General features: G+C 36.3%; 1 protein-coding gene across 8 annotated transcripts in view; it reads left to right on the top strand.

Annotated features, from left to right (window-relative positions):
* Positions 1 to 26,090, top strand: part of SMARCA1 (SNF2 related chromatin remodeling ATPase 1) — a 69,931-nt gene that overhangs the window by 19,755 nt on the left and 24,086 nt on the right. For 4 of the 8 annotated variants that reach the window (XM_070292091.1, XM_070292087.1, XM_070292089.1 and 1 more), the window contains exons 9-19: positions 779 to 847; positions 4,414 to 4,523; positions 5,854 to 6,080; positions 7,211 to 7,332; positions 9,888 to 9,923; positions 10,839 to 10,991; positions 12,919 to 13,051; positions 13,818 to 13,966; positions 15,393 to 15,512; positions 21,146 to 21,256; positions 21,515 to 21,628. In XM_070292091.1, the coding sequence (XP_070148192.1) occupies positions 779 to 847; positions 4,414 to 4,523; positions 5,854 to 6,080; positions 7,211 to 7,332; positions 9,888 to 9,923; positions 10,839 to 10,991; positions 12,919 to 13,051; positions 13,818 to 13,966; positions 15,393 to 15,512; positions 21,146 to 21,256; positions 21,515 to 21,628 (1,344 nt within the window). The remainder of the gene's footprint in view (positions 1 to 778; positions 848 to 4,413; positions 4,524 to 5,853; positions 6,081 to 7,210; positions 7,333 to 9,887; positions 9,924 to 10,838; positions 10,992 to 12,918; positions 13,052 to 13,817; positions 13,967 to 15,392; positions 15,513 to 21,145; positions 21,257 to 21,514; positions 21,629 to 26,090) is intronic. The other 4 variants (XM_070292088.1, XM_070292094.1, XM_070292093.1 and 1 more) reach the window with 1 other exon arrangement.

Raw genomic sequence — 26,090 nt, 5'->3', positions numbered from 1 at the left:
TTATGCCAGTGCAGCCAACAGAATTGAATGATTTAAGGACTTTGGAGCTTGATTTTCCTCGTTACTGATATTAATTGATAATAAAAAGTATCAAGTTCAGCTACTTATTTGTATACCTTACCTTGCTTTTGTTCATTTTTATTGTTTGATTAACATTTGCATTAGCATGTCTTCCATTTTATATTCTTATTCCTACTCCTCTTAACTGGTTATAATTCTGCTGTGGTATGCTGCTGCTGCTACTGCTAAGTCGCTTCAGTCGTGTCCGACTCTGTGCGACCCCATAGACGGCAGCCCACCAGGCTCCCCCGTCCCTGGGATTCTCCAGGCAAGAACACTGGAGTGGGTTGCCATTTCCTTCTCCAATGCATGAAAGTGAAAAGTGAAAGTGAAGTCGCTCAGTCGTGTCTGACTCCTAGGGACCCCATGGACTGCAGCCCACCAGGCTTCTCATCCATGGGATTTTCCAGGCACGAGTACTGGAGTGGGCCACCATTGCCTTCTCCGCTATGGTATGGGGAAGCCTAATAAAAGCCTTTTTTTTTTTTTTTAAAGAAAAACTGCTGATGGAGTACCTGTATAATGGTGTTCAAATTTTGTTAACTGCTCCAGTATTTATTTTCAGAAGTAAATAATATTGGCCATAACAGTTAACATAATTTTGACAGTGCTTTTAAAATGAATTATTGCTATATGAGTTATATAAGAATTTATAGAATGTTACATTTATTTAAAAAAAAAACTATGCACTTACTGCAGAATTTTCACCCCTCCACAGGACTTTGATTCTTGGTTTGACACTAAAAATTGTCTTGGTGATCAAAAACTTGTGGAAAGACTTCACGCAGTAAGTAATAGCAGACAGGAAAATTTAGTAATTACGTGTGTGTAACCGAGCTGGAAAACATACTGAATCTGTTGGAACATGTGGATGTGCCTCTGAGCTCAGTCTCAGTGTTTTTCTCTCTCAACCTTTCTGACAGCCTCTTTGGGAGGCGTGCTCCCACTCTATCCTCAGCCTCTCTGTGGAACAGCTCTTTTGCTTTGGCACTGTCCCATGGACAGTGTTGACCTCTCCCGTAGAGACTGTTCACTCTCCCCTACTCCATGGATCCTTGAGATCGCATTCTTTGAATACCAGTTTTCCCTTCTTGTATCCTTTCACTCATGTTACTCCTTTTGTACTTGTCCTGTTATCTCGCAAGGACATCCAGTGCCTGGACCTCTGCTTTACCCTCATCCCTCAGCCCATTTCTATTGTTACATTTTCTGTATCCAGCAAGGAGCAGGTTCTCTATCACTTGAACCACTTTTTTTGGGGCCAATATCTCAAACTCTCTTGCTCTCTTGATCTGCCATTTCTGCCCTAAAAGCCCTAAACCAATTATGTAACTGTGTCTCTATCCTCTGGGTTTGAATTCAGCTTCTACCACTAGCAGTTGACCTGCTCTGTACTCAGGCTGCTCAATACTGACTGATAAAGAAGATGACACCCACTGTACAGGTTGGAACCACTACATTTTCATGTTTGCTGACATGATTTGATTTCCTTTAATACCTTTCCCTTAATACCTTCCCCTTCTGGGATTTGACGATGTTGGTGATCCTTCTTCGTAGCTTTCTTTAGTATTCTCTCTCACTTCCTGTAAGAGCTATTTCAGACTTTCCCCAGTCTTCCCGAGACCTCTAACGCATGTGTTCCCTGTCCTCCTTTCTCAGCAAGTAACGTCATTCCTTTCTCAAAGAGGAAATAAAAGTCATTAGGCAGGAACTCTTGAAGGATATCCATCTTCCAAGAATATCTGCATCTATATTACCTTCTGTTTGAGTGGAAGAGGTTTTCTTTCTCTTGGTGGTGGTGGTTCAGTCACAAGTTGTGTCTAACTCTTTACAACCCCATGGACTGCTGCATGCCAGACTCTTCTGTCCTCCACCATCTCCCAGAATTTGCTCAGATTCATGAGCAGTGGCTAATTCTTCCAACATGAACCCTGGATCTCATCTTTTCCTGTTTCCTTAGGGACTTTTCTCCTTAATTTTTCCTTTTTATTGGCTGAATTTTCTACCTCTCTCTCCATGTTGGCTCTTCTCCCTCAACATGTAAACATGCTCAAGTATCTCCCTCATTAAACCCTAACCCACACTTAGACTCTCCTCCCTACATCCACAGAACAGTACTCCCTCAACACTCTGTCCCTCTCGAGCTATGATTCTGGTTTATTCCCTTGATGGCTAAGCTATTTGAAAGTTTAGTTTCTCCCCTCTTCATCCACCACCAAATCGTCTATTCACTCTTCTTTTCTATTGGCCGTGACGCCTGTGGCATGTGGGAATCTTAGTTCCCCGGCTGACCGGGCATCGAAACTGCACCCCCTAAATTGGAAATGTCGAGTCTTAACAACTGGACTATCAGAGAAGTCAGTATTCACTCTTTTTAAAAATGTACAACTAAATTTTGATTGACTCAGTGGAGTTTTGTGAGATGGTATAGATGTGTTTTGCCTTTTTTTTTTTTTTTTGGTCTGCTGTTTTTACTGAGAATCTCAGTCTTTGTTTATAAATTAAAAAAAGAACAACAACAACAACATGTATTGCTCATCTCTCCTTCTCTCCCCCTCCCCCAGAAAAATGTAAACTTAATGTGGCAGGGATCCTGTCTGTTTTCCACCATATTGTGCCCCGTGTGCCTGGTCCAGAGTAACTGCTCATTAAATTTATTTATTGACTCGAAGCCCCACCAGTTATCATGTGTTATGTAAATATTTATTTAGAGTTAAACAGAACAAGTCAGAAACCAGTGAGCTTATGTAATAGGGAACTTATTGAAAGAATGCAGAGGCGTAGAAGACAAATCTTGGAAGAATCCTGTCATACAAGTTGCAGCACAGCTGGGCCTCTCATAGCAGGAACCTGGTCAGCTCTGAGGAATGGCTACTCTGTCTCTGATGGGTCCTATTCATTTCTGAATCCACTGACCATTAAATACAACTGAAACTTAACCTCACAAGTATTTGTGATTTTTCGTTATACCTTTTGGTCAGTGCCCTGACTTCTCTGTAATACTTAGTACCTCTAACCATGCCTGCTTGAAGTGCTTTCCTGCTTAGTGTCTGGGGATGGGATACATTTTGTCTTATCTCTGGCGGCTCTTTTCTGTCTCCATCATGGGTTTTTCTTTCTTTGTCCCTGAAAGTTTAGTGTTGCAGGGCTTTGTCTTTGATTTCCTTTTTCAAATGTGCTCTCCTGGAGGATCACTCCCATAGTTTCAGCTATACCTCTATACTTATAACTCCCAAATTTCTCTCTCCTATCTCTCTCCTAAGCTCAAGACTTACATATCCCACTGCCATGTGCGTGTTCTGCCTAAATGTCTCACAGACAGTTTAAACTCTTAAAAATGCAACTTAGACAAATTTAAGAGGCCCAAACAGGAAACCAGAAGTCTTCTTTGACACTTCCCTTTTCCTTACCTCCCATGGATCTCTAGTAATAATAGCTACAGTTTACTGATGTCTGTTGTGGTTAAACTCTACTTATGTGCTACCACAGATTGTCACAGCAGCCTTGGAAATAGGTATTTTTTTCCCCATTTAAAATGCTTAGCATAGGTATAGACCATAAATCTATATGTTTTGGATAAATGAATGAGGAAACAGGCTTGGAAAAGTTAAAGAACTTGCCCAGTTTACAACTGCTAATCAGGGACTGAGCTAAATGTAAATCAGCCTGATGTGGGTTTGATTACTGTTTCTACCATTTACTAGCAGAGTGACTTTGGTGATGTTACTAAAATTGAAATAAATGTCTTTCCATCAGAGACTTATTGTAAGGATTTAATACTCTATCTAAAGTTCATGGTACATTGTCTGGCACATTCAGGTGCCCTACAGATGTTTTTTTCTTGTAGTAGAATCTGCCTTGTAGGTATACATGGATAATTTCATGTTTTTTTTCTTTTGTTCTGATCTTCTTTTTCATTGAACCATTTTCTTCTCATTCATATATTTAAAGCCATTTTTAAATGGCTTGAATTTTTATTTCATTTTTAGAGACACTCTGATTCATACTCTGATTTCAGATTTCCTCTCAGGTTTACAAATATTATATGACAGCAGATTATTTTAAAAAGGTTTTTTTTTGGTACTTTTTCAATAGTCAGTAATCTTGTTGTCTTAATTTTTATTGTCTTTTGTGCCATCAAATCATGGATGTCTAATTTAGGCCCCCTATTCTGATTTGCTAATGGGCCATTACTTGGTTCTTTTTTTACCAAGAAAAGTAGCAACTGGTGTTGGTAGCGTTTTTCAGATTATACAGTGAGAAGTAAATTTCACCTCAGAGTGTTATCAATGAAATAAATGGTTTATAATAGTGAATGTTGTATAAACATTTATAAAAACTCTCACTTTTTAGGTTTTAAAACCATTTTTGTTACGTCGAATAAAAACTGATGTGGAGAAGAGTCTGCCTCCTAAAAAGGAAATCAAGATTTACTTGGGACTGAGTAAAATGCAGCGGGAATGGTGCGTTATTTCTGCTAGAATTTATGTATAAAGATTTATTAAAAATTAGCTTTGTAGTGTTTCAATTGTGACTTTAGTTCAGAAAGTACATTTTAGGTTTAAGTGCCAAGTTAAGTAGTTCAAATATTTTAATATAAAGTTGATGAGTATTTTATTTAACCTTTAGGATAGAGTATGGGGAGTCTGTAGACCTGTGTTTGAGTCCATGCTTTGCCTCTTAATGACTGTTTAGCTTGGACAAATTATGTAACCTCAATTTCCCTTCTGTAAAATGGTGATAATAATACTTATAAGAAGGATGTCAGAGTTAAAGGGGATAATATCACTGGCACATTTGTTAGTTATTCTTGCTTTTTCCATCAATGAAAATAGTAATAACCATAATAATGAGTGAAAATATCAGTGATTATAGATATTATAAAAATAGAAGCTGGATTGGTTTGATAAATACAAGCAAAACAGGAAATTGACAAGAGGAGTCACACAGAATCATAAATTTGATATGAATTGAACATGTTAATAATGTAATAATGCTATAAGAGAAGCAAAATGTTGCTTATATAAATGAAATTAGGTAACTTATACTATATAGACAGTTCTTTATTATTGAAGCCAGTATAGGGTAGTGATAAAGAGCATATTTCTCTAGACTCAGAAGTAAGATCAAACCCTTGCTTTGTCCTTTCTGTGGCTCTGAATAAATTGTTTCACTTCTTTTAGCTGCCTGAATTTCCATCAGTAAAGTGGTGGTGACCCTAGTACATATCTCAGAGTTGTGAAGATTTAACAAGATGATTCATATGCCTGGCACTTGCACTCAGTACAAGTTGGCTATTGTTAGAATTAAATATTACTACTCCTCAGGTGCATACATACATCTGTTTTATTCCTGGGGGAAGGTCTGGAAAAGGCAGTAAAAATGTTTATAGTGTCAGAAAAAAATGACCTATGAAGACAGGTATAAGAAATTGCAACTGTTTTTAGCTCAAACAAGTAAAAGCTGGATGCCAACTTTGAGCAAATTTTGTAGTTATTAAATAATTATTGTACACAGTTGTCTGAATTGTTATCAACAGATGGCAATTTTTAGCAATGGATAAAGCAGGAGGAAATCGGTTTATAGGCAGCACACAAGTTAAAATACTCAAATCCTCGCTAGTTTTTTGTTTTTTTCTCATCAGATTTAGTCTCCAATCAGATTTTTTTTGTTTTTCTTTAAATAGGAATCTAAGCAGATTATCAAAAGGACATTTTTCTTTCCAAAGGGACATTTCTTGATGGTGTTAAGCCTGTATAATAGTTGATGATTAATTATAGTTTAATTTTTTAGGTATACAAAAATCCTGATGAAAGATATTGATGTTTTAAACTCTGCTGGCAAAATGGACAAGATGCGACTCTTAAACATTCTGATGCAGCTTCGAAAGTGTTGTAATCATCCTTACCTGTTTGATGGTGCTGAACCTGGTCCCCCCTACACCACTGATGAGCACATTGTTAGCAACAGTGGTAAAATGGTAGTCCTTGATAAACTATTGGCCAAACTCAAAGAACAGGGTAAGTTACAGATCTTCAAAGTAATGTGAAATAACTTAATATTGTATATGAATAACATTTTGCTTAGTCATTCATCATTCATTCATTCACTTATTCAGCACACATTGTGAGTACTTACTCTTTGGTTAGGAATTGTCCCGTGGGCTGTATATGTTGTTGTTTAGTCGATAAGTTGTGACTGACTCTTTTGTGCCCCTGTGGACTGTAGCCCATCAGGCTTCTCTGTCCATGGGATTTCCCAGGCAGGAAGACTGGAATGGGTTGCCATTTCCTCTTTCAGGGGATCTTCCCAACCCAGGAATAGAACCCCTGTCTCCTGTGGCTCCTGCATTGGCAGGTGAATTCTTTACCACTGTGCCACCTGGGAAGCCCCTATGGGCTGGGTATACAAAGATGCATAAGACAACAGTCCTTGCCTTGTAGATGCTCACAGTGCAGTGAGGAGGCATAATTGCAAGTCATTTTGATAAGTGCTCTGATATGCCAAGATATTAGGGGTTGAGGGAGTCTTCACAAAGATGACATTTGGGGTGAGCACTGCAGAATGTGTAGGAGTAAACAGTGGAAAAAAAGGAAGGCAAGGGTTTTCCATCTCTGCAATGAAGCAGAGGTGTGAAAGAAGGGAATGTGGAGCTTATGGTATCTGGATAGAGTGGCAGTGGATGAGTCTAGGAAGATGAATTGGGGCTATTACAAAAGGCCATTTAAACTATGCTTTATGGGTTTTGGGTTATTTTGAATCTGGTGTGGGTGATTGCACAAGATTTGGCTGTGGAGAATGACACAATCAGACTTGTATGTTAGGAAGAGAAGCTTGAAAGCAATGTGGGGTGTACCTCCTGAGCCTGAGAGACTAGAAACATCCTCAGGACAAAGTAAAGGCAGACTTTAAATCATCTCAATATGTATGTGGGATTTTGAAGACCTTAAAAATGTATAACTCAACAAATATATACTTCTGTATAGTATCCATTGAAGAGATGTGTGTAGGGGGCTTAGTATTCGTTAGTGGTATGAGTGTTCATGTGTTAAATATTTATATTGCATATGATGCTTGCTTTTATTTTCGTAACTTTCAAGTTAGTTTTACATAAGTTGAATAACTTGCCTTTTTTTGGTGAAATGTTTAGGTTCAAGGGTTCTCATTTTTAGCCAGATGACACGCTTGCTGGACATTTTGGAGGATTATTGTATGTGGCGTGGTTACGAGTATTGTCGACTGGATGGACAAACCCCCCATGAAGAAAGAGAGGTGAGGAAGAGAAAATAAAACAAGACTTGAAAAATCAGAGTTCAGTTACGCCATGTTTTTCATCATTAGGTAGTTTTGAATTTTGGCCTTTTCTTTAGCTAGTTGCATTGAATTGCTCACTACCATCTTTTGGTCCTTGAGATCTTCAGCTGGACTTTCATTACACTGGCTCTTTACAAATCATTCTTTCCAAGGTTTTCAAAGACATCCTTGCTTATCAAAAGGACACTGCACCATCACATCCTTACCTCCTCTAACCACTGCTATCCCTGGCTTTTTGACTTGCTGTTTCTCAGCTTCCTCTTTGACCCTTGATTCTACGTCATTTTCTTTGTCTGATTTGCCTCCTACATTAGACCCTCGCCATTCATGGAGTTGAACAGTTGAGACTTTTTCAGTTTATGAGCAACTGTAAGGACTCATGAGACAATAATTTGTAAAGGAAATGATCTCAATAGACACTTTGTAAAACAAATTGAATGACATAGGTACAGGTGCTTATCATTCAGTTGGATCTTGGAAGACTAAAAGGTTGGTGTGCAGGAATGAGTCACTTAGCTAATGAGGAAGCCTGTCTAGCACCCAGTATCTGTTAATGTGGAAATTCTTACAGATTTTAAGATTATTTCTCATGAATATCAGGGGTCTAATGTATATAAAACCCTTTAAAGCACTTTTTCTGAGGGAGGGCTTTGCTAATTTATCTTCTTTTTTCTGTGATCCTTCAGGGCTCTGTCTTTGGCCTCTGTTTTAAGTCTATACTCATGCTGTGGGCAGAGACCGTGATTTCATGGTATAGTGGAAAATGCATTGAGCTTGGTTTCTGAAGACTTGAATTTAACATCAACTCCACCATTATGTGTGCAAGCTATTTAATCCTCTGAGCCTCAGTATCTTTAACTGTATATATTATAAGGGTACTATTAATGCCTAGGCTTTTGTTTTCCTGACAGTGTTGTGAGGATCACTGGATAGAATAGGTATGAACATAGTTTTTGTACCATGCACTGTAGTATAGATCACAGGTCATGAAAGTGCACACAGGCCTTTTCACTTCTCAGCTCTCGGACCCCTTCTCAGGCCACAGAGACTCTCAGCCTATGTCCTTGTCCTTCCATCGCTGCAGTGGGCACTCTGTCCCTTGTGTGCCTCCTATAGCAGAAGCATAGGCCCTTTTCACATTAAGGGTTTCCCTGCTACCCACTATGGGGAAACAGTTGTGGTAATATTTATAAATAAGGATATTTCAAAGCTTACACTGTTCCCTGCTCTATAGTCTGACTCTCTTGGAAATGGTAACTCAAAACTTTATTGGGCTTTTGCTGATTTATTCCTGAGAATGGATTTCTGCCAGTCCACATGAAGCATAGGCCGTATAGTAGCATTCAAGATGGCCCTTCTTCCTGGAATGAAGATGATATTAAAGCAGAAGAGTAGGTGCTTTCTGATCTCAAATAGCCAATGTGCATTTCTGACTAATCTCTCTGCTCATGAATAATATGGACTTTACCTAATTATGCCCCAATTATCTGGTCTCTTAAAATGCTAAATAATGTTCTCCCTTCAGAGAGTTGGAATCACATGTTTTGACTTTAGATGCAGCACAGTGAGAGCTGTTCATTTTATTTTGGAAACATCCTGCCTTCCCATCATGTCATCGTTCAGATAAGCATTTCATCTATTTTCCCAATAAGAAGTGGAAATCCACCTTGGATTCCTTACTCAAATTGTTCACGAGCTGTTCATAAGCAGTTCTTTCTCAATAGCACTCAGATTTGCCATAGGTATAGCTAAATTCAGCTAGCTTCTGTAACCTTGACTTATCTTAACTTTAACCTCACTTTTATAGGGAAAGGAGCTAACATTTATCAAGCAACAGCTATAAGCTAGGCAACTTTATAGTTCCAGTTGAATTCTCCTAGCAGCCCAGTGAAGTAATTTGCTCCACTTGAAACTGTGTCCCAGAGAGGTTAAATGCTTGCTGAGAACCACATGTGTAATAAATGGTAGAGTTATGACTCACACCCAGGTTTTTGCTATTTCCTCTACACCAAATTGCCTCTCACTACACCATGCTGCTTTCTGTACTGCCCCTCTACATGCTGTATGGACTGCAGCAGAGTCGCCTTCTCTGCCTGCAGCTTTTGACCATGCCATTCCATTCCTTAAAAATAGAACTTCCTGTATTTCATGATTATAAAAGTGATCTATGATTGCCAAGGAAATTTTGGGAAAATAAAAGTAGTTCTGGCTGATCTTTCTATGCATATATAATATATAAGTAATTAATTTTATACTGTATATGCTACATATAAAGTTCAGTATCCTGATACATTTTACTCAACACTGTGTTGTATTTCCCCATATTAGTAAAAAAAAAAATCACCGTAAAAGTAATTTCAGTGTACTGTTTCATCCTGTGGACATACCGTAAATAATTTATCCCCCTGTTGTTGATCATTTAGGTTGTTTCCAATTTTTCACTATTATAAATAATGCTTAAGTAAAAGTCCTTCTACATAAATCTTTGTGCCCATCTCTGATTATTTCCTTAGGATAAATTCCTAGAAGTGGAATTACTGGGTCAAAGGGTATGAACACATTTAAGACTCTTGATGCATGTTGCCAAATTGCTTTCCAGAAAGGTTGTACCAATTTACACTCCCAGCAGCAATGTATGAGAGTGCCCGTCTCATCGCCCCCTCGTCAACATTGAGTATTATCATTCTTTTAATCTTCAAAAAATGGTATTGTTTTTTTATTTGCATTTACTTGATGACTAGTGAGACTGAACATTATTCTTGTGTTTATTAGCCATTTGTATTTGTTCTTCTGTGTACTGTCCTTTTTTTTTTTTCCTCATTTTTCTATTGGGGTCTTAGTGTTGTTTTTTTTTCTAATTAATTGAGATCTTTATATAGTAAGGATATTAATGTCCTATTAATTTTTAAGACTCTTTACTAAATATCCATGGATTACCTTCCTGATTTTCCTCATTACTTCCCTGTTTGCTCCTTTTCACCGTATGGTAGTAAATCTACCTACCTCCCCTTTATCTGTTGCTCTCATTCCCATCTCTAAACTTTTTTTTCCTCTCTTGGTTGGTCTTCTAAACTATATCTTCTTTATTAATCCTTCATAAATTAATGGGAATGAAGTTGAGATATCTGACATTTTACCCCCTAAATAAATTTTAGCTCTCAATTAAAACATTTTCACTATTTTTATTTTAAAACAATTTATCACTTGCTTAGTTAAATTTGTCTTTGTGATTGTTTGTCTTTACTGGTATAAGTGTCTAAAGATTAGTTACGTTATTTAATATACTTTTTTACTGTATACACAGTGCAGTTTATGGATAGATGCTTAAGTATTTTTGAAGGTGGAAGAATATTACAAAGTGGGGGTTTGAGCATGCATGTTAAAATGTTTATTTCTTAAGAACTCTGGTAATATAATTTTATTTTTCTCTCTTTTTCTTCCATCTCCTATCAATTAAAAAAAAGGAAGCAATAGAGGCCTTTAATATTCCTAATAGTAGCAAATTCATCTTCATGCTGAGTACCAGGGCTGGAGGTCTCGGAATTAACTTGGCAAGTGCTGATGTGGTTATACTGTATGACTCAGACTGGAATCCACAGGTGGATCTGCAAGCTATGGTTAGTTATCTTTAATGATAACAGAAATTTATCTTAGTTAAGAAAACTATTGCTATTTATACAGCATGAAGGTAATTTATGATGAAAGGGTAGTAGCAATCTTTGGGAGGTTTGGTAGATGTTAAAATAGATTTTTTTTTGAAAAAAAAAAGTTGCTATGCTAATTGCAAAAACGAAATGAAAACAGATAGATGCCAAATCCAACTGTAGCATTTCTGTGTTGATTTTGGCTTTAATCATGAAACACAAATGTAATTTTTCCCCATTCCTAAATATTGAAGAGGGTACATTCATGTTTGAATGATAAGGGATTAAAAATTAGTCTCTAAGTATTATTCTGCTCAACAACTAAATATATTAAAATCCTTAGCACTAAAATTGGGAGAGATAGGATTTTAACTTCTGTAATAAAACAACTGGAGCAAGAAGGTGAAAATGTAACAAAGGAATATATTCCAGGAAAACATTTGCTACCTAGAGACACTATCAGAAACTATTCCACCCTAAAAAATTCAAAGAGCTTTTCTTACTTTTAATCATGGTATCATTTATTGAACTAGAGCTACAACTTCAGTCACTGTGACTCAAATTGTAAGGTGAATTTAATTTCAGAAGTAAAAAGATACAGAATAGCTATGCATTCAAAATCCCCAGAATTTTGGGGACAATTGACTGTCTTTGGAAACAAAATCATATGCCAATGAGGCAGAGCTTAGAAGTCCTCCCTTTTCTTTTGTAATAGAGAATTGAAAATACTTACATTAGGACATTTTAAAATCCACATGCTTTGGCATGCTGCTGCTGGTGCTAAGTTGCTTCAGTTGGACTCCGACTCTGTGACCCTGGACTGTAGCCCACCAGGCTCCTCTGTCCATGGGATACTCCAGGCAAGAATAGTGGAATGGCTTGCTATGCTCTCCTCTAGGGGATCTTCCCAACCTAGGGATCTAATCTGCCTCTCTTATGTCTGCTGCATTGGCAGGCAGGTTCTTTACCACTAGCACCAATTACTACTACTTTAGCGTGTTTGATCTGACTCGGTAGGAGTAAGTCCCGGTAAATTAGTGTTAGTGAACTGGAAAACCTGTTGACAACACTTCATTTCCTTAAAAGTGTTAGAGTATAGCTGATCTTTCACAATTTACTGATTTGAGTTTGAAATGTAAATGTGTGTAGGGGTATTGCATTCTCTTTCAGCGTGCTGTGTTGAAACTGTTACTGGTGCTGGTGTTTTTATATTTAGTACAGGGCTGTTTGAAACTTGTTTCTTTGCTTTTTTTTTTTTTTTCTTTTGCTCAGCTACCCTTCTCCCTTCACATATTTGCTGAGAGCTTCTGGGGTTTTTAAAAATACTCCCCCTAGCTGTTTATCTGTTATCTGAACTTGCCACCTGTCACCTTTACCAACTGTAAACCACAGGACTAAATTCTAGACCATACAGTAAGGGTATTAATCTCCCATTAATGTTTATGACCCTTTACTGCAGATCGCTGAATTGCCTCAGTAAGCAGAAAGAACTGCTTGCTGATGAGAGAAAGCTGACTTTTGCCACCATAGCAACCCTTGTTAACTACTTTGCCCCTCACTTAAAAAACTCCTTGCTAGGGTGGAAGATATTTTTATTTAATGGCTTAAAGTTACTCAGTAACTCAGTCCAGAAGCTTTCAGCTCTTTTTAGACCTTATCAAGGGCTTTTGTCTTTTGTCCTTCTGGAAATTTCCATTAATAATACAGCAGAATATTTGTGGATTTATTTGTTCCCAGGGTTCTCTAGATAGTCTTAATATTTATTATCCTTCTTTCAAAAGTGGCCAGTCTAGAGAGATCAGGAACTAATTTTATTTTCAGAATTTTATAGCATAAGCTAGCTACACCATACATTTTATCCAGAATACCCAGTGTCTTATATTAGGATTTTTTCTACTAGGATCGGGCACATCGTATTGGTCAGAAGAAGCCAGTACGTGTGTTTCGTCTCATCACTGACAACACTGTTGAAGAAAGGATTGTTGAAAGAGCAGAGATAAAACTGAGACTGGATTCAATTGTCATACAACAAGGTATTTATATGTATAAACTTACTTAGATATTTCTTTGGAAAAACACATGCAGTTTTCTTCAAAAGAGATTACTTTTAATGATAGTTGACCAAAATCTGCAATCTTAGAGAAGAAAGTCAAATTTAAAAAAAATCCCCATTTTGAAACCTAGTGTTCAGTATATGGGGTAGGTAGTTTAACCTCACTAGCTTATAGTTGAATGTCAGTGGCATGTCTTTTGAAGAACTTGATATTATGTAGCAGATAAAGTTTGGCTTAAAAATTTTAAATATGTATTAGAGGGTGCCTTTTCATTCAGAGAAATTTGATCTGAGAAATGAAGTTTGAAGATGAAAAAATGTTTTTGTCCTCCTGTGTTTTAAGTGAATTTTATAAAAGGAAATTCATATTGAAAGAGAAGGTATGGTAGAAGAAAAACTTGCAGGGTTATTCATTTAAAAAACTACTTCAAAGTTCACTAATTTTCTGCTGTAAAGCTTTACTTATGGTTAAATGTGTGCTTAGTCACTCAGTCGTGTCCGACTCTTGTGACCCCATAGACTGTAGCCTGCCGGCTTCCTCTGTCCTTGGGATTCTCCAGGCAAGAATACTAGAGTGGGTTGCCATTTCCTTCTCCAGGAGATCTTTCCGACCCAGGAATTGAACCCAGGTCTCCTGCATTGCAGGCAGACTCATGGTTAAATGTAGTAGTGTCTGATTAGAACTATTATGCTATGCTTTCTCTGAAATATAATTGAATATATACAATTTTTATTTTTATTATTAGGAAGACTCATTGACCAACAGTCTAACAAGATGGCAAAAGAGGAAATGTTGCAAATGATACGTCATGGAGCCACCCATGTTTTTGCTTCTAAAGAAAGTGAGCTGACAGATGAAGACATTACAACTCTTCTGGAAAGAGGGGAAAAGAAGGTAGGTTAAAATGGCTTTTTTTCCTGATCAATTGCTTTAAAATCAACATACTTCAGCATAATTATTGTATTGCATTGTTTCAAATAACACATGTTCTCTGTAAGAATTTGTAGATTTATATCTAGGGATAATTTAGTATTTTTTATTTTTTCAGTTTAATTTTTGGTGAGAAAGACTAAGGGCCAGAGTTTACAATCAAGTGACCTTATACCTCATACTTATAATATTGGTATTTACTGTACTTAAAAGCCAAGTAAATTTTTTGTCTAATCACTTGTATCAGGACTGCTTTTTACGACCTTTCTTTTTGCATGGGATTAGAAATAATCTTGGAGAAGGAAATGGCAACCCACTCCAGTATTGTTGCCTAGAGAATTCCATGGGCAGAGGAGCCTGGTGGGCTGCTGTCCATAGGGTCGCAGAGTCGGACACGACTGAAACAGCCCACCAGGCTCCTCTGTCCACGGAATTCTCTAGGCAAGAATACTGGAGTGGGTCGCCATGTCCTTCTCCATTCTTTTCCTGACTTATTTCATTTAGCATGATAGCCTCAAGGTCCATCCATCCTGTCTCAAATGGCAGGATTTCCTTCTCTTTAATGGCTGAATAATATTCCGTTGTATCCATATACACCACATTTTCTTTATCCATTCATCCATTGATGGACACTTAGGTTGTATTCCTGTCTTGGCTATTGTAAATAGTGCTGCAACAAACATGGGGGTGAAGGTATCTTTTTGAATTAATGAGTTCATTTCCTTCAAATAAATACCCTGAAGTGGAATTTAGAATTGCTGGATCATATGGTAGCTCTATTTTTAATTTTTAGAGCAACCTTCATACTGTTTTCCATGGTGGCTGTACCTTACCAGTAGTGCACAAGGGTTCCTCTTTTTTCACATCCTCACCAACACTTGCTATTTCTTGTCTTTTTGATAATAGCCATTCTAACAGGTGTGAGATGCTATCTCACTGTGGCTTTGACTTGCATTTCCCTGACAATTAGTGATATTGAGCATCTTTTCAGGTATCTGAGGTTATATGTTGGATTTTGAGCAATCTTGTATTACTGTGTTTTCTATTAGTGTACAGATGTGTTGTTTAGTCCAAGATTGCCTTTGTTTTAGCATTACCATGTGTCCCATTAAAATTATGCAGCAGAAATTACAATAGGGCTACATTTTTAATGATGAAAGATTTTAGAGAAAGCCTTAGTGAGAGCACTTAAGAAGAACCGTTGAAATATTTAAAATACTTGGGCTAAATTAAATTTATATTCAAGTTTGATGTTAGCATTGCATTATTACCTTATAAATGAACAGATTGTATATTTCATATCAATAATTGCTTTTAAAAGACAGAGAATTCACAGATTTTTATAAGTAATTCAGTGATAATTTTCTAATTTCAATGCATTCAATTTTAGACCGCAGAGATGAATGAACGCTTGCAGAAAATGGGAGAGTCTTCTCTGAGAAATTTTAGAATGGACATTGAACAAAGTTTGTACAAGTTTGAAGGAGAAGATTATAGAGAAAAACAGAAGGTAACATTTTACTGTCAACCATTAGATTCTCAGATTAGCATTTCTTCCTATAGCAATTAAATATTTAACAAAACATGGGCATTTACCTGTTACAGTACTCTACTATAGAGTGGAAGTGATGTAGGTCAAAATCATCTTATCCACAGGATATCTTTAATATATTTTGCTGGTTGTTTATTGTTATTATTATTACCACTATCATCATCATCATTTTTGTTGTTGCTGCTATTACTCTACCACTACTTTGGTTTTTGAGAAGTAGTATAGGATTCTGGTTGAGTTGCTGGATTCTGAAGCTAAAATCATAACTCTGTTACTAATTATGTGACTTTAAAATCTTTTTTAGTTGAAGTATAGTTGATTTCCAATGTTGTGTTAGTTTTAGGTATACAGCAAAGCAATTCAGTTACATGTACACATATATTTTTTTTCAGATTCCTTTCCCTTATAGGTCATTACAAAATATTGAGTATAGTTCCCTGTGCCGTACAGTAGGCCCTTGTTGGTTATCTATTTTATATATAGAAGTGTGTATATGTGAATCCCAAACTCCTGATTTATCCCTCCTCCCCTTTCCCCTTGGTAACCATAATCAAGTGACTTTAGATAATCAGTGTTTTCACCAATCAAATGGAAGTTGTCATAATTACATTTTAGAGCAATTAGAACAAAATGTGCAGTATTTAGTAATAATTACATTTTAGTAATAATATTACTGTTGACATATACGTTAAATGCTGGAAGGACTTTGTTACAGGTGGTCTCATAAAATAATGCCTTGTAATATACTTCATGGGCCACAAAGTTCCCTTGAAAAAAATGGAAATTTTGTTTATTTTCTCTGTTTAAATTGAAATTATGGCTGTAATTTTTGAAACTTTTAATTTTGAAATGGCTTTAGACTTTATTGCAAAAAAATAGTACGGAGTTCACATATATCCTTTACTCAGCTTTCACTGTAATGTTAACAATTTACCTAATCATATTACAGTGATCAAGTGTAGAAAGTTAACCTTTTTCCCCAGTACCCTAGTATCCTTTCCCTGTTTCAGGGTTTACAATCCAGGATCCCACTTTTCAGTTTCTAAAAGCAGTTTTATTTTTAAGAGCAGTTTTAGGTTCATAGCAAAAAGCAGTAGTAAATACAAAGAGTTCCCATATTCTATCTGCGCCACCCCCCAACAGCTTCCCACACTATCAACATCTCATATCTGTTGAACCTACATTGACATATCATTATCATACAAAGGCCATCATTTACATTAGGGTTCACTTTTGGAATTGTACAGTCTGTGGGTTTCAATAAATTTATAAATGATTGATATCCACCATTATAATATCATCCAGGATAGTTTCATTGCCCTAAAACTCCTCCGTGTGCTGCCTAGTAATCCCACCCTCCTCTCAGCCCCTGACAACAATTGATCTTTGTACTATTGCCATAGTTTTTCCCTTTCCAGAATATTATATTGTTGGAATCATACAGTATGTAGCCTTTCCTGCTTGGCTTCTTTTACTTAGTAATATGCATTTAAAGTTGCTTTGTATCTTTTCATGACTTGATGGCTCATTTCTTTGTAGTGCTAAGATCCATTTCTGATGTACTACAGTTTATGCATTTATCTACTGAAGGACATCTTGATTGCTTCCAAGTTTTGGTATTATGAATAAAAGCTGCCATAAACATTCATGTGCAGGTTTTTGTGGGGATATAGATTTTCAACTCTTTTGGGTAAATCCCAAGGAGCACGATTATTGGATTGTATTGTGGTGATGGTCTAGTTGCTAAGTCAAATCTGACTCTTGCGACCCCATGGACTGTAGCCCACCAGGCTTTTCTGCGCATGGGATTTCCCAGGCAAGAATACTGGAGCGGGTTGCCATTTCCTTTTCCAGGGGATCTTCTTGACCCAGGGATAGAACTCAGGTCTCCTGCATTGCAGGTAGTTTCTTTACCAACTGAGCCACCAGGGAAGCCCTGATTGTATGGTAAGAATGTTTAATTTTGTAAGAAACTGACAACCTGTCTTCCAAAATGGCCATACTGTTTACATTCTCATGGGCCGTGAATGGGGCTTCCCCGGTGGCACAGTGGTAAAGAATCTGCCTGCCAGTGCAGGAGATGTGGGTTCGATACCTGGGACACGACTGAGCAAGCATGCAGTGTAGTAGTATGTCTTTGTTTTAATTTGTATTTCACTGATGGATGATGTGGAGCATATTTTCACTTGCTTATTTGCCATCTGTATATTTCATTAGGGAGGTGTCTATTCAGATCTTTTGCCCATTTAAAAATCCGATCAATTGTTTTCTTATTATTGAGTGAGTTTTAAGAGCTCTTTGTATATTTTGGATAACAGTCTTTTATCAGCTGTCTTTTTTTTTTTTTAAATAAGACGATTTATTTCTTCTCAGAGTTTACATGAAACATTGGTTTCTCTCAGTCTGTGGTTTGTCTTCTCATTGTCTTCACATTGCATTTCATTGCTGCGTCTCCTTGGTCTCTTCTAATCTGTGATAGTTCTCAGTCTTTCTTTGTTTTTCATGAGATTGACACTTTTGAACAGTATTTTTCTGCTGTCTTGTAGTTTGTCTTTCACTTTGGGTTTTTTTTTTTTCATGATTTGATTGAGATTATGCATTTTTGGCAAGAATGCCTTGGAAGGGATGTTACGTCTTTCTCAGTACTTCATACCAGGGAACATGATGTCACTATGTTGTGTTACTGGGAACTTTAATCTTAGTCACTTTGTTGAGGTGGCGCCTGCTGGATTTTTCCACTGTAGAGTTACCGAATTTCTCTTTGTAATTGATAGATATCTTGGTGGGGGGAGCTACTCCTCAAACTTTTACACACTGATTTTGGCATCTCTTGGTGGAGTTTGCTTACAATAGTTATTGTGGTGTTCACCTAACGGTAATTTTGTATTTCCTTTATTCCATCTATATTTATTAATTGGGATTTTTCTGTAAGGAAAAGTCCCTTCTCCCCGTTTATTTATATACTCATTTATTTATATCAGCATGGACTTAAGAATATTTATTTTTTTAGTTATAATACAATTCTGTCATTTTTATTTTGTTGCTGAAATTGCTCTATAAAGCTGCTATATTTTTAAACTGACAGAATGAATTTTTTATAATAAAAACTTATTCTTGGATATTGATTTTATTGAAAAATGAGAGGTGAGTCATTTTAATTTGCATTGCAACTAATATGGTAATAGCGCTTTGTTGCTACCATTATTCCTGGTTAGTTTTTAGTATCTTGACCAAAATCTATCTAGTTATTCCATCTCTAACCTTAATTGAGACCATTTATGGTTTACTCTGATGAGATGGAGGTGATAGCCTGCATGCACAGTGTAGCAACTGCCTTCCTAATATGCTTTTTAGATCTCATTATGTGACTTTTTAAAAATTAATTTTGCAGTTATTCCTGTGGGCTTATTGGTTTTAAGAGTGTTTTTTGAAGTAGAAAATATTAAACAGTGAAGAGTCTAACCATCACTGGTGCATCTTATCTACATTCTTAGGGGAAAATTAGGCTTAATAAAATATTTGTCATTTCTAATATAACATATTTTCCTGTGCTTCTGAGAAAATAATGATGTGCAGATACAAAAAATTTTAATAACAATTATGATGACATACTTTTATAATTGAATGATTAAATCAGAATTTTTCTGAATATTCTGAGTTGAGATTATAATGTGTTTTGTTATTTTTTAGATAGGTTCTTAAAATAGGTTCATACTATCCTTTGAAAAGAATTGAAAACCTGCAAAAATGTTGTTCATACATATCATGGAAATTGCACAGTAAGGGAGATTTTCATATAAGATTTGTTGAACTAGTTGCATTAGTTCATAACCATACTTGATGAATTAAGTCACAGTGGCTGACATTGATTCTGAATAAATTGACCTAAATAAGTTTGTATTAATGTACTCTTATCTAAAACTAATTTAGCATATTTGTTTTGTTTTTGAAAGTACAGGCATTGCCCTTTAATACTTGTTTCAAATTTGAATACCTAAACCTTCACACAAGTATAGGTTAAATGGCCAGATACATTACTTTTAGAAAGTCATTATTATTGATTTATTTTAACCCCAATTGAGACAAATAAAATATTGGTTATTGAAAAATGTCTTTTCCATTACTGTCATCTCACATTAGCCCATCTGAGGGGAAAAACAAAACACAGCTCATTTCACTGTTGTGAGTATTTCTCATTTTACATAAACTCACATTATACTATCCATCTCTTACGAACTTACAGAGTTAAAAGAGACAGTTAGTCTAACAAAGAAGTGTTTTTTTCTGTCTCACAGACGTTTCCATATGTGGATACTGCCATTTTATTTGACTTTAGCCTTTACTTCTTTAGACACTGAGAATTTGTAGATTTCTAACCATCCTAGTCATCTTAGTTTATTATCCACTCTTAAAATGTACCTTAAAATGTATTATCTTTTATTTTAAAATTATTATTTTTAAGCTAATTTTTAAGCTAAACTAAAAAAATTATTTTTAAGGTAATAAATATATTAGCTTAAAAAATACTTAAAATGTATTATCCACTCTTAAAGCTCAGCCTGTAGATGTGGTCAAATAGAGTGGGACCATTAATTGTAGATTAGTGGCCAGTTTTATGTAAAGGCACTAGGCTAGTTACTGTGAAATCAAGAAAAATATCTGAGCTAGAAAACCATACCTCAGACTCCAGAACTTCATTTTGTCACATTTGTATATTAACTTTTAAATAACTTTTTCTAGCTGATATCAGGATTAAGTTTTGTAATGCTACCAAATCATTGTCTACCAAATCACCCCACTTTGGATGTTTAATAATAGCTTACATTTAGCTCTTGACAGTCTACCTAATGCTTTCAGATATATGGTCACATGTAATCCTCAGGTAGGTATTATTATTATTCCCATTTTACAGATGGAAAAAATAATTTCTTCAAAGTTATGCAGTTGATAAAGTGGCAGAACCTGTTTCAAATTCAAGTCTTTCTGATTCCACTGGCTTGTCCCACAACTACCTTACCAAGAGGTCTCATTTAAAAATTTCTCTTGATTTGAAGGGATATATGGCTGTCATGTTGATATTCAGTATGTTATGCTTTTCAACTGTTTTCTAATTCATACACTTAACAGAGTTACCAGAACCAATGTTAGTCTTCCTCCAGTATTAAGTCACTATTTATTTTGACATAAAATATTAACCAGATTGTACAAATTCTTCTCAATTACTAATAAGGAAGAGCTAAGCTTAAAACATACTTTAAAAAAAAACAAAAACCAAAACCATCTTTGCACCTAAACTTGCTATATAGAATGAGGTTTTGGAATTTGTGATGTATAGCTGTGACTTAAAAACACTTTTTGTTTTGAATATAGTTGATTTACAATATCGTGTTAGTTTCAAGTGTACAGCATAATTTAGTTATTTTTTCAGATTCTTTTGGGGTGCATGTGTCTCTTCCAGTGAGAGTTTTACAAAGCAAGTTTTGATTCTTCCTAATGCTTTGGTTTTCTCACACTTCTATAGCCTTGATATACTGGATATTTATAAAACAATTTGGAGTAATTAAACTCTGCATTCTTGTTTTTGTGTACAGCTTGGAATGGTGGAATGGATTGAACCTCCCAAACGAGAACGCAAAGCAAACTATGCTGTGGATGCCTACTTCAGAGAGGCTTTACGTGTTAGTGAGCCGAAGGTTCCAAAGGTAAAGCAGTATGAGGCCAGGTTTCATGTCCTATAGCAGAATTCTCTTGTAGCATGGTCTCTGATTCAGATTTACTTATATTAGTGCTAAATCTTAGTCTCTAAAATATAACAATACAGAAAAGTACTTGATATGCCCTAGCCTTATGAATGGATTCCATTGCATTTATTTTTCTATATATATAAGAAATAATAAAAGATAAGTTCACTTCATGAACTGAAAACAAATAATGTGTGTAATGCATTTTTTCCCCCACAGGCTCCACGACCTCCAAAACAGCCAAATGTTCAGGATTTTCAATTTTTCCCACCACGTTTATTTGAGCTCCTTGAAAAGGAAATTCTTTATTATAGGAAGACAATAGGCTATAAGGTAATTTTTCAGTTTTTTAGATTAGCATAATATAATCTTTTAAGCTAATGTAATGTATTAAGCTAGACTAGAAAGTGTTCCATTTTAATGTGAGAGAACCTAAGAGTAAATAAAAATAGTGGTGTTTTTAAAACCAAAGAGAAGGTTTTTACTAGAAGTAAAGTATCAAACTACCCAGTCACCAGTGATATCATCACTAAATGAGATTAATGGAGAATTATCTAATATTTTAAAAATATTAAAAAATATTAAAAATTCATTTTATTTTAATAATGCTAGTGTTCAAGTGCTCAAAGAATATGTAGAATAAGTAATAGGTATGTATTTAGATATAAGTGAATGTATGGTAGATGATAAGAAATCTTTGATTATTTTCCTCAAAATGACCAAGAAATAGTATTTTCATGTTGATTGCTCATAGACTGATAGAAGCCCGGTTCGTGGTTAGTAGATTATGTTCACTTAGGGGTTAAAATAATGATAAATATGATAGTGAATTGTAGAATTTTAAAATGATCTTTTAGAATTCAAATTTCGTATTTATGTAGGTAGATAGGAACCTATTTACAGTGAGTGAAATTTAAAGTTTGTGATACTAAAGCTATCACACTGAGAGATTAAGCATTCCAGGCTATTTCTTTATGTTGAAATTGGCTTCCTAGTAAATGGAAAGAGATGACCAAAGGTATAATAACCAATAGAATGAACAAAATGATGCAGATATTAACACTAATATAATTTTATGAAGATTTTTGTTTTATGAATTGGAAGCTGTGTTTTAAAATGTATTGTGAATCTTTATCATAAATGGAGCTATGGAACTACTAATCATTTTGATTAGTAGCTGTCATGTGCCTAGAAGACCTCCATATATATATATAAGATATTTATAAGTTAGTTCATATTTTGGAACTGAATGACTTTCTGGAATGTTTCTACTATTTGTTCAGAGTTAGAGCACTATCTTTTGAAATAGAACAAAAAAGTTTTGCTTGCTGTTTGTGTATCAAAGTTTAGATATATTTAAATAGGGATAAGAAACTTAAGGTGAATCTAAGTGGAAATGGAAAAATCTAAATAGGAACAAGAAAGTTAGGGTGAATATAAATGAAAACGTTTATAAATAAAGTGGTTAGTTATAATCTGGTTAGGGAAATGTGATTAAATTTGAATGTATTTAACCAACAGGACTGGATAAAATCCTTTTTAGGAAGTTGTAGAAGAGTAAAGTACTCGCGGTTGAACATCAGATCAGGTATAAAACCAGCTTCAAAGAAAGGAAAACAGTGATACGTTTGAAGAAGCAGACAAATTATAGGTTCAAAATGTAAAATAAAAATAGTAAAATTAATAAAGTAGTGAATAATATTTCATAAGGTAAGCATAATATACATGACCCCACTAGGGATTATTAAACATTTTAGATGATTATTTTCTGTTACTTTTATTGACTGTTATTAGTAAGACTTGAGAGGAGAATCAAATTGAAATGTTAGACCTCAGTTAGTAATCAGCCAAATATCTGTGTAGAACATCTTATAATTGAATAATACTTTACCACTTCATTTGATTTCTAAGAAATGCTATGAGATAGGTATTGTTATCACCTCTATATAATAGGTGAGGAAACAAGTTCGGAGAGGTTTAATGACTTCTTCAAGGTCAGGTGGCTGACAGAGTTGCCAAACGTGCTGGTCTCAAACACAGGTTCTAAGCATTCAAATGCTATGCTCTTACCACTCAGACATTCGGGGCTATTTCTGCATGTGACGTAACTCTGCTTCTTTCTGCAGCCCTAAATAAGGACTGTGTTTGCAGTGGTTTGACATGTTGTTTGGGAGGTGAGCCAAGTGGTAGTCAAGTAGCAGCAATAAAAAAATCACCTCTGTTAATATAGTTGTTTATACTCCTTCTTTGGAGATACTGAAATTCTGTTCCCTGTGATAATATAGTGCCCACCACATTCTCACCACAGCTCTGGTTTTAATGTAAACAGTGCCTGTCATTACAGGCAATTCTGGTTAGGGGTTGGGGGTCTTACATGAACAGTTGGGCAGTGGCCAGCTGGAAGGAGATGGAGGAGAGAGGAAACTTTAGAAGAGAGAGGAATGAAAGTACAACTTTTAAAGGGTGACAGGGAGGAAGATGTGAGAAGAGAGGAAAAGGATGAGTGATGAGAGGGAAGATGGCATGGAATCCATGCTATGGCACCTTCCTGTGATCTGTTCTTCATCTCCTGGAGAGAAGTGACAAGACAGGGAGTGTGAGTGAAAGGAGGGCTGTTTTTCATTTAAGACATATTCATTGAGTGCTCCCCTGTGCCAGATTCTATGCCAGGCTCTGAGGATAAACTGGTGAATAAGACAAGGGGGTTCCTCACACATGGTACTTATATTTTAATGGGAGACACAGACATTACGCTGAAAGCACAGAGTAGTGACTTTATTTGGTTTCAGTGCTTATAAAGGGTGCTACGAAGGAGCATAACGTGGGTATCTAATGTGGACTGGGAGGTCAGAGAGGTGGTCTCTAAGGATCAGCACTTAAGCTGAGATCAGAGAGAGGCATAGGAATTAGCCAAGTGAAGTGTGGAAGAGAAGCACTAGGTTGGGGAGCCACAGGTACAGAGGTGTTGTAGGAAGGAAGAGTGCCCCTTTAGAAACTGAAAGAAGGCCAGTGTTGCTGGGGAGTGGTGAGGAGGAGAATGACTGATGAGTGGATTGAGTTGGATCATGTGGAGCATTGAACATTAATTATAGGTCATTTAATTCGGTGGAACTTTAGAGCAAAAGAAAGCCTTTTAAGGCAGAGGGGTAGGTGGGTGATGGAATAATCACAGCAGATGCTTATTTAGTCTTTATTTGTGTTGCTTACTCTCCTCAGTTGTTTAAAATGATTAGCTCATCCTTCTCAGAAGAGCCCTGGAAGTACATACCTATTTCACAGATGGGGAAACTGAGGCATAGAGAGGTTGAGTAATTTGCCCTGAGTAATTTGCTCAAGGTCAAACCACTTATAAGAGGTAGAGTATGATCAGCTTTACATTTTTAAAAACCACTCTGGCTGCAACACAGAGAATGGTGAGTTTCTCCAGGGAAACCAGCCAGGAAGCTGCCACAATGTGAAGATGAAAAGATGGAGGTGGCTGGGAGTGTGGTGGTGGGTGGAGGTGGAAGGAGAATGATCCCTTGGCATTCCACTCCTAGTCCCAAGCTCTTCTCAGCCCCATCCCGGATTACCTTTGTGTTGTCTTAAGACTTCCCTTGGTCCTCCATATGCATACTTAGCTGAGGATTTACAAGACAAAGAAGAAAATATTCTGGATGTTGGTTCTTTCTGAACCTTGTCTCTTCCATTCTTTACCAGGGGCTACAGACCTGAGCTAAGGTGGGTGCTTTAATTGGGTGGATCTTGTGTTTGAGTACAGTTGTCCCTCAGTATCTGCGGGGCATCGGTTCCAGAAGCCCCCACAGGTACCACAATCCGTGGATGCTCAAGTCTCTTATATAAAATGGTGTAGGATTTGCATGTAAGCTATGCAAATGTGACCATATATTTTACATCATGTCTGTATTACTTACAATACCTAATCCAATGTAATTGCTATGTAAATAGGTATAAATACAATGTGAATGCTATGTAAATAGTTACCTGCATGCAGCCAAAGCCAATTCACATTTTGCTCTTTGGAACTTTCTGGAATCTTTTTTCCCGAATATTTTTTGATCTGAGGTTGCTTGAATCCACGGATGCAGAACCCACAGATACAGAGGGCCGACTGTATGGACAGATGAGCATGGCATGTTAATCATCTGCAAAAGCTTCCTGTTAAGGACGATGTGGTATTGATAAGTGTTGGGCATATCTTCTCAAGGACATATAGCATTGATGTTTTTTTCCCCTACTAAACCTCCAGAAAACTCAACCCGAGCCACAAAAGTGAATGGAACAATAGTTTGTTCTCAGATAAACGGGACCATTGTAGTGGAGTTTCCTGATATTCTGTACATAGTTAAGCTCTCAAAAAGGGACTCCTCTCTCCTAAATGATTGTTAGCCCAGGGATTAGAGGTTCTGTGTGAAGCTGGGGGCACTGTGGTGCATGGTTCCATTTTGCCCATTTTGAGTCCCCACAGTCATGTTCTGTAGTGACTTGGGGTGGAGCTAGTGAGGGACTCAGTAGATTTGAAGCAGTTGATAAATTGCATTTTTCTCCAGGGCCTGCTTATTTGCATTTTTATTTCCTATTGTGTTTTATCTGCTCCATACTCAGCATGACAAAGTCACAGTAGTATTGTTGATAATAAGATCTGGAATTGAAGAGTTTTGTTTTATTTGAAGCTGAGAGAAGTAGTTGTTTTACTCTCACCGCTCGGCTGAGAGCTGTGTATTATGTGCCCGTTTTCCGTGCTGTCTAAGTTTTGACCTTGTTGCAAGTTAGACATACTCAGAAGCTTCATTGC

The sequence above is a fragment of the Ovis canadensis genome, chromosome X (assembly GCF_042477335.2).
Source record: "Ovis canadensis isolate MfBH-ARS-UI-01 breed Bighorn chromosome X, ARS-UI_OviCan_v2, whole genome shotgun sequence".
NCBI classification, from domain to species: domain Eukaryota; kingdom Metazoa; phylum Chordata; class Mammalia; order Artiodactyla; family Bovidae; genus Ovis; species Ovis canadensis.
Note: the sequence above shows the minus strand (reverse complement) of the source record. Positions and strands in the feature narration are given on the sequence as shown.